The sequence below is a fragment of the Paramacrobiotus metropolitanus genome, unplaced genomic scaffold (genome assembly GCF_019649055.1).
Source record: "Paramacrobiotus metropolitanus isolate TYO unplaced genomic scaffold, Prichtersi_v1.0 Parri_scaffold0000009, whole genome shotgun sequence".
In the NCBI taxonomy this organism is placed as follows: Eukaryota; Metazoa; Tardigrada; class Eutardigrada; order Parachela; family Macrobiotidae; genus Paramacrobiotus; species Paramacrobiotus metropolitanus.
In genome coordinates, this window is record NW_026570229.1 from 1,518,932 (window position 1) to 1,534,234 (window position 15,303).

Below are 15,303 nucleotides of genomic sequence, written 5' to 3' on the forward strand. Positions count from 1 at the left end.
GTTAATAACAATTTTGGGTTTAAGTTATAACTGCACCACCAGATGTATAATATACCAGTATAAAGACGTTAATTTATCCTTTATATGCTCGTTGTAGTCTTATTTTAAACGAATTTATGTAGCAATTGGACCAGCGCAATGCCTTTAAAAGATACCGTAACCATATCATTTTTTGTTGTAAAAGGGTCTTAAGTGCTTTTCGTTGTCGGACTTACGCGGGGCGGAGCGAAACCAAAGACATACGCCAACTGCGACGGCAACGCCGCTGAGGACCCGCCCGACGACGATGAACCGGAACTCCCGCTGCTGCTGCCACTGGAGCTCCCGTAACTGGAGCCGTAGCTGGACTGCATGGCGTTACTCGATCCATAAGACATGCCATATCCGGCCGTGGTCATCATGGCCGGGGTGGTCGTGACAACGGGCATTGTGGTAGGCTGGTAGACCGTTGTCATCGGTGGCTGGGTCACTGGCGGCTGGGTCATCGGGGGCTGGGTAGGAGGAGGACCGCTGGGAGGAGGACCGGTGGGAGGAGGCCCGGTGGGAGGAGGACCGGAGGGAGGAGGTCCGCTGGGAGGAGGCCCGGTGGGAGGAGGCATGGTCATTGGGGGCTGTGTCATGGGGGGCTGCGTCATCGGGGGTTGGGTCGCCGGGGGCTGGGTGGGCGCCATTGTCGATGCATAGCCGGCAACTACGACAGTGTTTCCGTTGAATAAGAAACGAAATTAGCTGGTAATTACTTAGATAATACAGTTATCTAATTACCAGCTACCATTCGCTTCGCGTATAAAGAAAGGAAAGCAAAGCATATACAAAAATACATTTTATAAAATATATAGTGTTTGAACTTTGAACGCAACGAGTCCCAGTTATGAAGTTTGAGGCAGGGCGCACGCTGCCATCAAATCAACCAAACACTCCAGGTAGGCAAATCACCGTTCGTATAGATTGGGCTTTCGAGTAAGCAATGGAGTATATTATTCACTGTGCAAAAACGCAGCGCATGCTGGCACACAACGCTCGTCTGCTGCTTTTAAAAATGAAACTTTCAGATTTATTTCTGTTTTTTGGGTGCACACGTTGTGGGCGCCCTGTTGTGAAACAGCTGCTAAAAGATCTTATAAGCGACACTTTTAATATTCCGTAGACAGATTAATAAAATGACAGTAGGTTTTAAGGAAACCGGGACCTTAATACATGTAGAGTCAAATACAGTAAGTGAGAGTGTAGTGATACTCTTACCGGCAGCTTGTCGGGCTTCGAGACCGGAGAAGTAATCTTCGAGATCAGCAAGAGTGCCTACAGAACACAAAAGGCCGGCTTTTTTACAGTACATTCGACATTCCAATCGGCAGATACTGCACAACTTACGAGCGTTAACTGAGCAGAAGAGGAACGTTAGGCAGGACAACTGGGATATTATGAACTTCATGGTGGCGCTGCGAATTTCCCGGCTATTCCCTTAATAAAAAATATCACGATCCAACCACAAAGTTCATCCAGATAAAAAAATGCGTTATATAAGTTTAACTGCTTTAATGCGATAATATTTCGAGATGAGTCGCGGCAATAAAAAATGTGTTATAATGATTGGCGACGATGCGTAAGTGATGCTTTAAAAGGCCGGTCGTTTGCATGCCCATAATGTAATGCAGAGTTTTTTCAACGTTCGATGAAAAATAACCCCAAATTGCACAATGTATCTGTGCCGGTCGTTTTGAAGTTTGACGGTCCAGTTTTTCTTTGTCTCACAGTGATTATTGGCCCGGTGTATGCCACTTAATTGAACTTGTACGTACACGGGCAAGTTTGAGTCTAATTGCTAATTACACTTAGCCGTTACCGCTTCATTCGTCGGTGTCCACTATACTTATTAATAAAGTCATATTTCAACGCCGTTTTAGAACTAGGTTAACACACTCGTGTTGAGAGTGCGTTTACTGTGAAAATTACTTTCGCTAAACATGAACAACATACTGAACGATCGAACAAGCGTCCACAAAAGAGAGAACAAGAAGCCGACGGATTCGTTACATATAACTGTCAGGGTCATGCGCACCTATACACATACATTACACGCTCTGGCTATAAACATACATTACGTAACCGATACACTACTGTACATTAATCACCAATCAACATTACATTTATCCGGTAAACAAGAAAAGATTTATTTACACTATGTACATGATTAATTCTCTATACAGGTTGCAGTAATCACAGGTTCCTTCGCTTGCTGCCGCATGCCTTCTTTATCGGCGACCCGATGTTAGCGGCAAATTCAATCCAAAGTACTTGTTAATATAGGATGGAACTGTAAAAAAAAAGAAATCGGACATCAGCATTATAATCTGGGAAATGCGATGATGGTAATAAATTATTGCAACAAGAGCACAAAACAAACGTAATATGGATACGGGTAATTAAGCTGTCAATCGTCTGCGGCTAATTTGTCAACCTACTTGGTAAGTATGGTGAAAAGATGAGCGGCGATGTCAACTGGCTGCTGGCATTCTGTGCGTACGGGAAGTACTGCACTTGGCTGTAGTAGCCGTACGGTACACCTGCATAAGAAGCAATCGGATGCAGAGTTAATTATTGTTGTATGTTGTCTGCTCCTTTTGAAAGAACATGAATTAAGCCATAATACATAATGTCATTTGGCATAATATGCTTCGATTAAACCTCATGTGGGCGATTAATGGTTGAGGAAGCAGCACGAACTTAACGACCGGCTAATAACCGTAACGTTCATTTGCCTAATTTCACTAGCTAATTACGAGTAGTGCATGAACATAAAGCATAAAGGTCATGAAAAAATCAGGGAAATCACGGCAAAATGGAGGTACCTTAAAACTTTTATCACGGCTTTTATTTTAGGTACAAGGTACCTGGCTTAACACTTTTATTAAGACTTTTATTTTAGGTGACTTAAGACCCTTGTCAAGACTTTTATTTCAGATAACTTCGGAATTTTTTTACGGCTAACTCGAGATAATGCAGAGCCAGCTTTTCCTGTAACGTATGGAAAATTAATCATTCGTGTGGCTTACCTAAAGAGCTGCCGGAAGACGACGATGTTCCCGATGTTCCCGACGTTCCCGACGTTCCGGACGAAGTGCCACTGCTGCTGCCATAACCGGAAGACTGTGCATACGATGCTCCATAACTGTAGCCCATGGTGGTCGTCTGCACCATGCTCGGCCGTGTCGTCGCGTAGTAGCTAGCGGTGGTGGGCGCCACGGTGGCGGCCACGGCGACAACGGCCTGCTTGTTGGTGGCGGGGGCATTGTGGGAGGCGTTGCGCTTATCCATGGCCCCGATCACCTTGGTCAAGGCGCCTACAAGCTTCTTGAAGGCTTCCGTCTCGGTGATGTTCAGGTGGCTGCTGATACTGGAGTTAGCTTTGGCTTCCTCGGCGACATGGGCGCCGGCGCCGGAGTCCACGGCGACCTTGGTTTCCGAGACCTTTTCCTCACTGTTTACAAAAAATTATCAGTTAATTGTCTTGGCGCAAAATTACTATACAAAGTGAATTCTACCGTACCTAACTACAAAACGACCCTTAATATAATCAATTTCGTTTATTAAGGCTTTAGAAATGACTTTTTACTGAGAAACTTTATCAGTTCATCCATGACCTTTCTTTAGCTGCTTGGAACAATCTTCCGTTGATTTTCTTGGTGGAAACCCATACTACACTAGATGACCTTTACCCTTTAGAGCCCTTTAGAGCCTATAAAGTTCCGTTTAAGAAGCATTTAAAAAAGAGACCTTTAACTAAAAATCTAAGATCTTGTAAAGAGGCCTTAGGGTCTTATAAGAAGCTCATACACGGAATTTAGCGGATCAATCAAAAATTTTTAACAGTGATTTTTATGAAGCGAATTATGTACCTCTTCACAGGCGCGGCCGTTGTGGGCGCTTCCGTCGTCGTGGTTGTCGTTGTGGTGGTCGTCGTTGTCGTGGTGGGGGTTTCCTGCGTAGTGGCCGCCGCCGCCGCCATCGCTCCCAAATCCAAACCGGCGATCCCGGCGCCCCCGCGCAGGACATCACCGCCCGCGGGGCGGACGACATGGATGGAGGGATCCTCGGCGGGAATGACGACCTTTTCCTCCGGTTCCGGATTGGGCGCCAGCTGCTGGAGCAGAAGGGACATCAAGCTAGTCTGCCGCGGTGTGAGTGAGTTCAGCTCAAACGTATTCTCGTCTTGGCGGGGCTGGCGGAAAAAGTTCAGGAAAGAATTATCTGCAAAAATTTTAGAAAGTGTGAACCTTATTTGAAGATGTTCGCACGAAGACAATGTCTATTGTCTATATGTCATACGGAGGCGTTCACACGATAAAAAAAATTCTACCCTCCCATAGATTTTAACAAATTTTATAAATGCCGCGCCAGTAAATACTACCTAAAAAACTGGAATTGCTTGGCTTTTTGATGTATACCTTTGCATATTTTCATATTTTAAAGCTGAAGGCTTAAACGATTTAAATTTAAATTTTTTGTAAAACGTACAAATTAGTACGCCTGTATATAATTATAATTGCAACTGGGAAGTAGTGTGCCTGCGCTTGAATTTTTTGCTATTTTGATGGCTGCTGCCTATCAAAAATACATATACATTACTGCCTTATATTACTTTAAAACGATGCGCGTTATAATACATCAGTTTTCATAAAATAATAAAAGAATAAAATTAATATGTATACCGTACATTTGTACAACATACAAAACACATGTATTTCTATGTAAAGGTCATCGGGCCTACCGCAAAATCCATTGGAAACCAGCGCAAGGATTAATATCACTAATACTGATGCCATTTTTCCTCGTGAGTAAATGTAACGAATACGGTTAATTCCGGATGCCGGTGTGAGGAAACAGCGGCTTGAATAAAGTAATCCGGAAACAGGAAAAGAATCGTCAGGCTCAGATCGGTCTGTCTAGGACACCATGAGCCGTGAGCTGGATAATAGATATTCTACCAATGTATTAACCACTTTAAAGTGTAATTACCCGTGGTGTGCGCTTGAACTTGACGCCTCGGTGTAAATTGCAGAGCGTTCGGACAAGCTGGCGACAAAACACCGCGGTCCTTTTATAAAACGGACGCCGGTACGAACGGCGAGCACGGAACACACGGTATTAATCAAGGGATTCTGTCGTGTATATTTGCCATGACCACGTGGTGTGCGTTATATAATGTTCTGTGCGTTTCTACCTGTCTAATGCGTAAAGTGTGAATTTTACAGTTTGATTTTGCTGCGCGGGTAGAATTTTAAAGTTTAATCCGGTAGTTATTTGTTCCGCGGAGTACGTACGAAAATGTACAGCCGCACTGCAGTGATGTGCAGGCGCAGCGGTGTGTGGCAGCGTTTGACAGATTCGATCGTTCTTCGGTGTCCGTTGCTTTCTGTAAGAATTTCTTCGATGTCCGTTCGATGGCGCGATAACTCAACTACACTGTGCATTCATATTCATTTTTGATTTTTCTATAATTATACTTGTACAGTGTACTATGCCAGTGCACAGTGTTCCATCGTGTGCGAGTATTTCCGTTATTTTCAAAGCAACACCTTCTTGGCCTTCTCACTTACATTGTGGCTACCAGTAGAAGCTGCACCGATCGAGAGCGGTTAAAACGGTAGTGACAGCGATGCTGTGGAAAACTTTTCGGAATATTAAGATTTTTTAGCAAATGCCCTTTAAAGGTCAAGTCTTTCGCGCATTCCAGGCATTCTTCACACTATGGATCCGCTTACCGGGCACTAGATGCACGATATTGCTCCACGTGACAAAAACTTTTCACAAACTGATTACGTGATAAATATTGTTTTTATACAAGCGTGTGCGCAAGATTCATAAACAATTGCCAGTTTTTCTAATGTGGAAGTACGCATACCCTGTCTCTGATATCCGGCACGCGAATCCGTATTGTGAAACTCCGGAATCGATAAACATCGAAGTACTGCAGGACTACTTCGACAAATGCCCTATCTGGGCTCCCTTTAGAGTACAGCCGCATATCTGGGCTCCCTTCTAGTTAAAACAGCCGCAAAACTGCAAGTGCTAATGCAACCGCGCACGAAGGCGGTTGCCCATACTGTCAATACTGCCGGAAGTGTGCGCAACCGACCTTTTGCGCGGTTACATTAGTACTTGCAGTTTCTTAGCCGTTTTAAGGGAAGCGGCCCGGTACATATGGTACCAAGTTCGTGTACATGCACGAAATGTTTCACTTTCGCGCACTCCCAAACCCTTTTTTCTCTTGTTTTATGACATTCTGTAGCCAAACGATTCGTATACACTGGCCCTAAAATTGTTTGCGCGCGCAACATCCGGTTGGTGAATTTTAAAATTTGAAAAAAATCGTGGAAGTCTGGACGGTGTAAAAACGATCTTCATGGCCATGTGCATTTACGTGCAAAATTTGAAAGAGATTGGTTCGTAATGAGACTTTGGGTACACCGGAATGCATTTAAAGTTTTTGGAATTTTCTAACAGCCATAACTCCCGAACCGGATGTTGCGCGCACAAACTGTTTTCACGCCTGTGTATACAAATCATCTGGCTACAGAATGCCACAAACCGAAACAAAAATGTGCTTGCGAGTGCGCGAAAGTGACAGTTTCCGTGCATGTACACGAATTTGGTACCATGTACCGGGCCACTTTCCTTAACTAGAGATATGCGCCTGTTCTAAAATTTTCCTTTTATTCGGCAATGGCCACCTCGTAGATTAAAAAGCCAGCGCTAGTACGTACACACGAATTAAAATGATAGAAATTTAAACGTTAAAAAAACAACCATGATCATTGATTGTTGTACGAAAATTTATCCCGTGCATTCACGCCTGTTCTCTGTTCTACATGTATTTAGGGAACCCAGATAAGGCATTTGTCGAAGTACTCGTAGTGCTTTTCTTACAGCGTCTCGATGCTTTCTTGATAAAAAATGGATGTTTTCCGTAAGCGAACTTTCAGGGAACGTGACGTTATTAAACCACCTATCTGTGTATCCATTAATTATTGGTGTCAAATAAACGCGCTCAAGCCGCTGAGATGCTACTAACATAATACTGGTTTATTATTATTACGGTACAAGAGCAGAACAACCCAAAACGGACTTCCAGGTCAATGTTAAACTGCAGTAAAGTAGTAGGAATTTTAAGGCAGGTACAGAAGTGGCATCGAGAATTTTAGGGTTAAAACTTAAAAGTCAGGTCAGCGTTTTCCGTTGAGTAGACTCGTGCATTGTGCAGTGGAATATTTTTTAATCACTCATGGCTGCGTTGCGTATAAAACGGGACTGATTATTGCCTATTGGATGCCGGAGTGAACGAGTTTTTTGCCAGATTTATTCTTACCCCAATCCCGATTGTACAGTAAATATATGGTAAATAATTATTACGTGGATTGGAAAATATCGTAGTGAGGTGGCCGTTAGCAGGATAATGTTTTCTCCGCGCTAGCCGTTACTAATGACCACACGCTGCAAAGTGTTGCTATCTAACATTTCACAACTTTTTTTCACTTCAATGTCGATTCAGTTTGTTAGGAAGAATGTATTTTAAATTATTTCTGGGAGCAAGGAGTTAGCGCTGCTGCATGGTTTTTTTCATTACCGGTGGTTTTAACTACACTTGAATCAATCAAGCGCGGGACATTGCGTGATAATGCAGTGAGATGGCGTAATTCGCTGTACAAGCAATACTGTGGAATAAGCCAGCGATAGCTGTTACACGATCGAATACACAATGAGGATAACTGCACAATAAATATTATACGAGTATTCCAGCTCCCAGTTGGTTCATGATTACAATGATCTGTTTTTCTTGATAAGCAAACAAACACTGCAAAAACATTAGCGAAAAACGCAGCTAGAATGAATTACTTAACATTTCAAAAGTCCAGTATTGCATCTCAAGCTATACCCATATCTGACCGAGCCAGCTCAGTCGCCAAAATCTTACAAATAAATTACTTCCCACATGTTATTCGGCTTGACCTTGTGTTATCGCATCGCAGATACGATTGATCGATCATAAAAATTTTCTGACATTCACCGGAAGAGGGGCAGCACTTGACGACGCCGGCGTCCGTAGCCGGAGGAAGGCGAAGGCGATGGGGAGGAGCCGTAGGAGTAGGATGTTCCCGTCATGGTGCCGGTGGACGTGCCGGTCATGGTTCCGGTGCCCGTCGAGGTGGATCCGGCCGGGCTGGACTGCACGGCATAGGCTACGTTCAGGCCGGGCGAGACGACGCTGGCCGGGGCGGGGCCGGGCACGGACAGACCGATGCCGGCTTGACCCAAACCGTTGATACTTCCTGTAATGTTAGACAAAAACAAAATTATTTTTCACTGCACAGCTGGTCAATTTTCAGTTTAAGCTAAAGCCAGGTAACATCTCGAAATAATTATTTGAGAAAATAATCAATAATGGGTACTAGCAAACACAAACACAAATACTAGCAAACAACTGCATCAAAAAATGTTTCCTGAAATAATTTTTGTAACGAGCTTAATGCAGTTGGTTTAAAAACTAGATCAATACGCGGTAAAACTAAAAAAAACACGGACATGGTCTATGCTTCAGTTGAATAATAAAATCAACAAAAAGTGTGCAACAGGAACACATCCGATGCGCAAAATCGTCAGCACCGATTTCGAACAGCGATATGCATTAAACGAAGCGTCTGATTTTTAGGACTTCGGTCGTACAATATGCCGAAGGGTGATTGGTCAAAAAATTTGTTCTTTCGGGTTCGAAAGGGAGCGAAGTTATTAGAACAAGACCAATCCGCGCCACGAAACATAGCATGTCGGTCATCTTACCTCCATAAGCCGCATAGAAGACGCTGGAATTCAGCACCGTCAATCCAGACAGATTGGGAACGGTAACCGTCGATACCGAGGAGACGGTGGTGGCCGACGTGCTGCTGGTGGTGTTGGTTGTGTTGGTCGAAGTGGTGACGTCGCCCCACGAGGCCAGACGGTAGGGGTAAGGTGCCCACCAAGCGGCGGCCGCCACGTCCACGGCGTTGGACAGGTTGAGGGCCCCACCGACCCCGTTGACGGGGGTGACGTAGGTGTTCAGCGGGTAGAAGTTGGAGTGGTTGTAGTAGTAGTCGCGGCTGGCGTCGTAGTCGTTGGCGTACACCCCGTACTGGTACTTGGGCGCGGCATAGTTGAAGACGGCCGACGAGGGCAGCGAGGAGAGGAAGTTGGTGCTGGTGACGCTGGTGGTGCCGGTCGAGGTGTTGGTGACGGTGCTCACCACGCCGGTGGGGGTGTAGCTGGCGTTGCCGACGGTCACCGGGACGGAGAGCAGTGGCAGATTGACTGGAAAAATTATTAATAATTATTGTTATTATTATTATTGTTGCTACTGTCATTATTATTATTGTTCCTTTCATTATTTTTATTACTGTTATCCTGCTTATAATAAGTGCCACTGAGTTTTTGATAGTTTATTACGTAGTTTCCTGCCGGAAAACAGTACACGCTTGTTACTAAAATTAATTATTATTGATTACTTTTATCACAACTTACGTTAGTCATCACAACGTTAGCTGTAAATATAAGAAGAGACCGCCAGGCCGCGAAGCCTGCGCGGTATCGCATCGAAGCATTTCATATACTTCGATTCAGAATTCTCACGACTATACCACTGCTGTAAAATTAATTAGGCTAGGAGGTGATACCTGAACATCCAGTACCGTCTTATCAAACGGTTTAATACGCATCAAATCACATATCCTCCTTTTATCCAGCTTAGTCGTGCAAAATTATGTCTAGAGTAGTATTCGACTACGTCAGCTTGTCTACGTAACAGTCGAAGTCGAAGCACGTTTCTACGCATTTTTCTAATAGCAATTTTATTTGATAAAGGTTATCCATAATTATTTAATTACTCCCCGCATTCTTAACTTGATACCGGCAAACTTCAACCGGTCCACGGCATTAGTACTACTACTTTTACCGTATGTATTACGCTCTGGTACTTGTATTAATTCGCGGCGTTTTAATACAAGTACCACAGCGTAATATATACGGTAAATAATATTTTCAAACGCTGAATACGATTCTGATTGGCACGAGCCGTTGATTTATCGCCGACCTCAAGTAGAACGGCGTCGACGTCGGCCGAATGTTTGTGTGACCTAATAAAGCCTCGGCGATCTTTGTCCAAGATTTTAGTCAACATTATTAATTTTTTCTGATACCACTGGCACACGGAAACAGTAATGGATTTCTCATGTCACAACCTAAATGGATTCCATTGGGTAAATAAACAAATGCATACTATAGAAGACTAAGCTAAAACAATATGATTAAGAAAAACTAAACTGTAAACAAATCTCTTCATAATTTGATGCGGGAGATGTTTTCGATGTAATCAATTGCTGGTTTCGGTTGCTGGATTACGCTCGCGATGCCAATTGGCTTGGTTCAGTTTTTAAGGACATGATGATCTCAAGTAGCCCAGTCAGCTCTTGACCGCTCTCCTAGCGCAGTATGAAGCAAAAATTTTTTGCACTTTTGTTTACAATTTTCTGGAGGCAACAGCATAACTTTTGAAAAACTCTACTTTTGTCCGCCAACCGGACACTTTTCGCGTGGCCGGCATAAGCGTTCGAAAGTCCAAAATGTACAATGCATTCTTTTAAAGCAAAATATTTTTACTCTAATTACGGTAAAAAATGCAGTAGTACAGAAAGATATTTAAATAAAGAAACCATGCAGTGGAATATTTCCTAGGCTAAATCAACCAATCAGAAGCGTTTCGTTCGGATTAACGAAATATTAATACTAATCAGCATTAATTTACATTGTACTGGTTCTTAGGAAAAACGGTGAAAACGGGTACTGCACTAACTTGAAGGATAGGAGACGGAGCTAGCCGGCGACGCCGACATGGAGGAGGAGGAGGAAGAGGGACTACTGTAGCTGGATCCATAGCTGGTGGAGCTGCTTCCATAGGACTGCGCCGCACCCAGCTGCAGCCTGCATAATGCCGCCAGAATAATCAGGGATGTTCGCTGCGCCATCATCACCGTGATCAACAACACTGACCCACACAAGCAGTAATGGGCCGCAACTCCGCTACCGATTGAACGTTATAACCTCACGCGCCGGTCGATGGGGTCACAATGGCACTTTGACTACCTACATACGCTGAGATGCAACTCCGTAGAGTGTGATCACAATCTGACACCAATTTCTGCGATGCAGGTAGAGAAGAGTGAGTTTTCGGAACGAGAGAATATTAATCGCTAATGCATAGATAAGTACATCGCATGTTGGACCACTTTGCGGCGCGCGTGCTCCATTGATGCGGAAGCGCCTAAGGTCATCGGCGCCGTCTTCAGCTTCTTCAGCGTATAGCGATATCAGCGTATTTGATGCCTTCATTAGGAGATGCTGCAGAGTGAAGTGCCAATCAATTACCGACAACCTGAAAAGCGAGTTGACTTGTCTATAGATATTTGTTAGGGGGTATAAAAATCGTACAATTGCATGTTGATGGGTGACACGCGCTGGACAATACACCGATTGAATCCGATGAAACTGAAACATCGGAAGAACAACTTGAGACGTATTATCCGATATTCTTATAGCTTAATGAGCCTGCGTTGATTCTTCTGATTTGCCATTAATCGATGACGACTTAATAAAGTGAACTACATAATAATTCCAGCTGTGAACATAGATCTATCGTAACAGCGATGAAACTTGTACCGGTAAAAGAAATTTATGTTCACCGTTTACATTTTGTTGGTTGGCTGTCATCAGAATAACGGATGACCTGAATTATAGCAGTTATGGGACAAATTCGCGCAACAAAAGTTAAAAAAAACTTGTACTCGTATGTAGCCGGCAAGAATGTTAACATGTTCTCCGGCTTCTTATCAGCGAAAGTTTTTGTCGGAGCGAGGCATTTGCAATAAAGGTCAACACTGTGACATGCTATACGGAAATCGCACACAGCTACCGTACTTGGCGATCAACCATACAAAGATCAACCATACAAAGTCGGTAAAGTGGGAATAGGCTATAGACTCCGATGAGTGGTCGTACACAGCAATCTCCTACTTCTGCTAGATAAAGCGGTGTGCCTAACGAAAGCTACCGAAACCAAGACACTCAGGAATTTCCCAAATGTTTAATTAACAGAACAACCCAACTTTTTTCTACCAGAAGGGCACACCAACTTTCTAGTGAAAGCTAACTTCGCAATCTCTAGACACAAGACTCCAACACACACTGGAACATTCAGCGAGAATTGCTAATGGAATTAGTGATCAAATGCGTCAGATACTTAATCATACATACTCGTAAGAACAAAGCAAAGTCGTACGTAACCGAACAGACAAGACGTACGTACGCAATACACGCAATCTACGCGTAGCGTGTTTTAAAGTGTTTTACAGGTATGTGCGGAAAGGTCACCATAATTATTATGCAACGTACCATGAAAAACATGTCAGTTACATTGTGCAACAAAGTCTGTAAAGGCTTTGTTTTAAGAATATAGATACTTTATAGATACTAGTACTACTCGAAACGCACTTTAAATGCGTTCTGTAAGATACAGAGCCGGGAGTTCTGTAAAAGTGAATCTACCAATGGCACAGCGCTTAATCTTACAGAGCGTTACAGAGCAACGAGACCACAACTCAAAATTTTCCAGTTATGTGGTCGAAACTTTCAGCGTACAGCGAGTTTCACACTCACATCACAAAATGATTATTCACAAATAGATGGTCGATATAGGCGTTGTTTATTTTAATTTTAGCTAGTGTAGCGTTTTATTGCGGATCAGTGATTTCAAAACTGGAACAATCAGCGCTAGAAGTATCACTCATAGACTGATAGACTTGTATGTTTAAAGGCCGGACTTGTATCATCCGAAGACTGTGGTTGCCTAGAGCGCGGAACGCGTTGGGCCAGGCGTTACTCGTAGTGATTTAAAGAAAGTTAGACAAAGGCAATTAGAAACCAGAAAACCAGAAAACCACTAAAAAATATTTGCATACATTTGAGTGAACACTCTATTCAGTCGAGAAGATACAGAACTTCTCGGTGTGATCTTACAGAACGAATTTAAAGTGCCTTTCGAGTCTAGCTACTGCGCTGCAAGCAGAGCGCTTCAGTGTTCGAGCCCCGTTCGCTGGTTATCAGCTATGCGCATTGAGCGTGTTTCTGTTGCAAACGATTTTATTTTATTTTTAACTATTGAGCCGCGGACCAAGTGGTTAGGGGCCGATTTCCACGTATGTATTTGGCCCCACTTGATTTTTACGGTGGCGAGTTTTTAATTTCTACTCAAACTTGATTTTTTGAACAGAGACAGTAAGTACTACATGAGGGGAGTTACCCATGATTCTCGCTTGCATGACAAATAAAAATTTCAAAATTATTAAAAAACTTTCCCGGTATAGACTGGTAAAATATCTGCATGAATGTACTAGTAGTTCGGCTACTGCAGTTGGATAATAATAATAAAAAAACCTACCATACAAGACACCGATTGCAGACAAATGGGACGAGCCAGTCGTCAGTTAGTTACATAGCGACCATGTCAGCATCATGTATTGTACGAGCCAGATATTCACAATGGGTTGCGTGAAGGTACAGCGAAAAACACAAATTTATGAGTTGCGCTGAATGTTTAGAGCAGTGGCTGTCGCTGTAAGCGCCAACTGAATTCATTGGTTTGCTTATGGTTCAGAAGTTTTAAACATCAACATCTTAAAACAAAGTAAACAGCGTTGAAACCGTCAGAACGCGGTACAAGGCCAATATGGTACTAAGTGTATCTTTACGCAATCAGTTGTGGATCCGCCTTGTAACGATGACGGCAAGTTTATTAAATTTCCGGTACAGGAACAATTTTTTGAAAGTACACTTAAATCGCCAAAAAATGGATGATAGCGAGATATCTACCGGTACAAACAGTGGCGGTCGAATAACAGAAAAAAAATTCATCTAAATTCGACGCGCCGGTTGTGCTATTCTCATTGTACAGTGGATACGGCATTTCCTCGCTGGACTTCGACAATGCCGATCCGCTGACACAACCACTCTGCTGCTCGCATTATCTGAATTTCGATGGAAACAGCGGAAGTACAGTACTAGGTAGCGTTCGCATTCGTATACTTATATTTAATAGTTAATGGCGGGCGACAGTCGCTCTACTTGCTTTTTGCTTCAGCGTTTAAGTTTGGGAAATAATGCGTGGGAACAGCAGTTCAGTATTATTATACCCATTCCGCTTATAGGAAAAGCCAATAACATCACAACGCAGTGCACTCAATCAGCCGAAAACAGCCTCGGGAAGTCTAAGAACAGAGAACAACTGATCTAAATTTGCTCCCGGTGGAGCTGTTCCCTGAACGGATTGCCGCGTTCCCGCGCTGGATTTCTATGCTGATCCGCTGGCGTAGATACTTCGATGCTCGTGCCTCGCCGGTTTCTTGCCGGTATGCTCCTACCCACTTCCGTGAGCAGGCGGGTAGCTTCCGGTCCGTTGGGTCCTAGCGTCTCGCAGCCCAAAGCGCTGAATAAGTAGACATGGGTTATGTTCTGGTACTTGGTTACCTTATCTTGTTCGGCCTTTGCCGCTGCTGCTCCAGCTCGCACGGATGTTGCCGAGATATGCGATAAGGCCACCGTATAGACGCATGTTACATCCCAAGTCAGTGCGTGGGAATGCCGTGATCATGAGGGTGTTATGTACGTACGGTCCCTTTTCGTGCCAACTGGGACAAATTTTTCTTTTGAACGTATTTTTTAAGCGATGCTTGCAAATATTGCAAGTAAAGTATTGTTATTACGTATTTAATTTACGGTAATAAAGGAAGTGTACCGGGACTGCTGGCGGTACAAAGTACCACATCATGTCAATGTACGGTATATGAGCGGTAAGCCGGTAAGGTACGTAACTCTTGCTTTCGCGCACTTGATTTCAAAGACTTTTTGTCGACCATTGTTTTAGGACATATTCTAAAGCACTTCCATTGATTTGTACGCCTCATGTGCTCGTATATTCTACTTTTGTAAGCCAGACATGGTATTCTCTGTGTTGTTCCACATTAGAAAACTTGTTGATTTTTAATCTCGATTCTCGTGTACCAGCTAGTTTAAAGACAATAATTATTACGTAATCAGTTTCTGAAAGTTTTTCTGTCATGTGTAACAACGCGGAGAATATATCATGTCCCTGGTGTTCAGTACGCGAATTTCACATGGTGAAAATGTCCGGAATGCAAAAAAAAAATAAAATCCTACGCTGAATTA

The 15,303-nt window shown here is 43.4% G+C and overlaps 3 protein-coding genes across 3 annotated transcripts; all 3 read right to left on the reverse strand.

Annotated features, from left to right (window-relative positions):
* Positions 1-188: 188 nt before the first annotated feature.
* LOC129582938 (uncharacterized) lies at positions 189-1,620 on the reverse strand. Its single transcript, XM_055474568.1, has 3 exons — positions 1,372-1,620; positions 1,243-1,299; positions 189-691 (listed from the first exon to the last, which is right to left on the reverse strand). The coding sequence occupies exons 1-3, from the start codon at positions 1,430-1,432 to the stop codon at positions 189-191; spliced, it is 621 nt and encodes a 206-aa protein (XP_055330543.1). The 5' UTR covers positions 1,433-1,620.
* Positions 1,621-1,858: 238 nt separating this feature from the next.
* Positions 1,859-5,082, reverse strand: LOC129583033 (uncharacterized). The gene is made up of 5 exons (XM_055474724.1): positions 4,769-5,082; positions 3,897-4,248; positions 3,054-3,478; positions 2,463-2,564; positions 1,859-2,314 (listed from the first exon to the last, which is right to left on the reverse strand). Exons 1-5 carry the CDS (start codon positions 4,821-4,823, stop codon positions 2,253-2,255), a joined length of 996 nt encoding a protein of 331 aa, XP_055330699.1. The 5' UTR covers positions 4,824-5,082; the 3' UTR covers positions 1,859-2,252.
* A 2,681-nt stretch (positions 5,083-7,763) lies between these two features.
* Positions 7,764-11,275, reverse strand: LOC129583039 (uncharacterized). The gene is made up of 3 exons (XM_055474729.1): positions 10,880-11,275; positions 8,836-9,342; positions 7,764-8,327 (listed from the first exon to the last, which is right to left on the reverse strand). Exons 1-3 carry the CDS (start codon positions 11,052-11,054, stop codon positions 8,062-8,064), a joined length of 948 nt encoding a protein of 315 aa, XP_055330704.1. The 5' UTR covers positions 11,055-11,275; the 3' UTR covers positions 7,764-8,061.
* Positions 11,276-15,303: the final 4,028 nt, after the last annotated feature.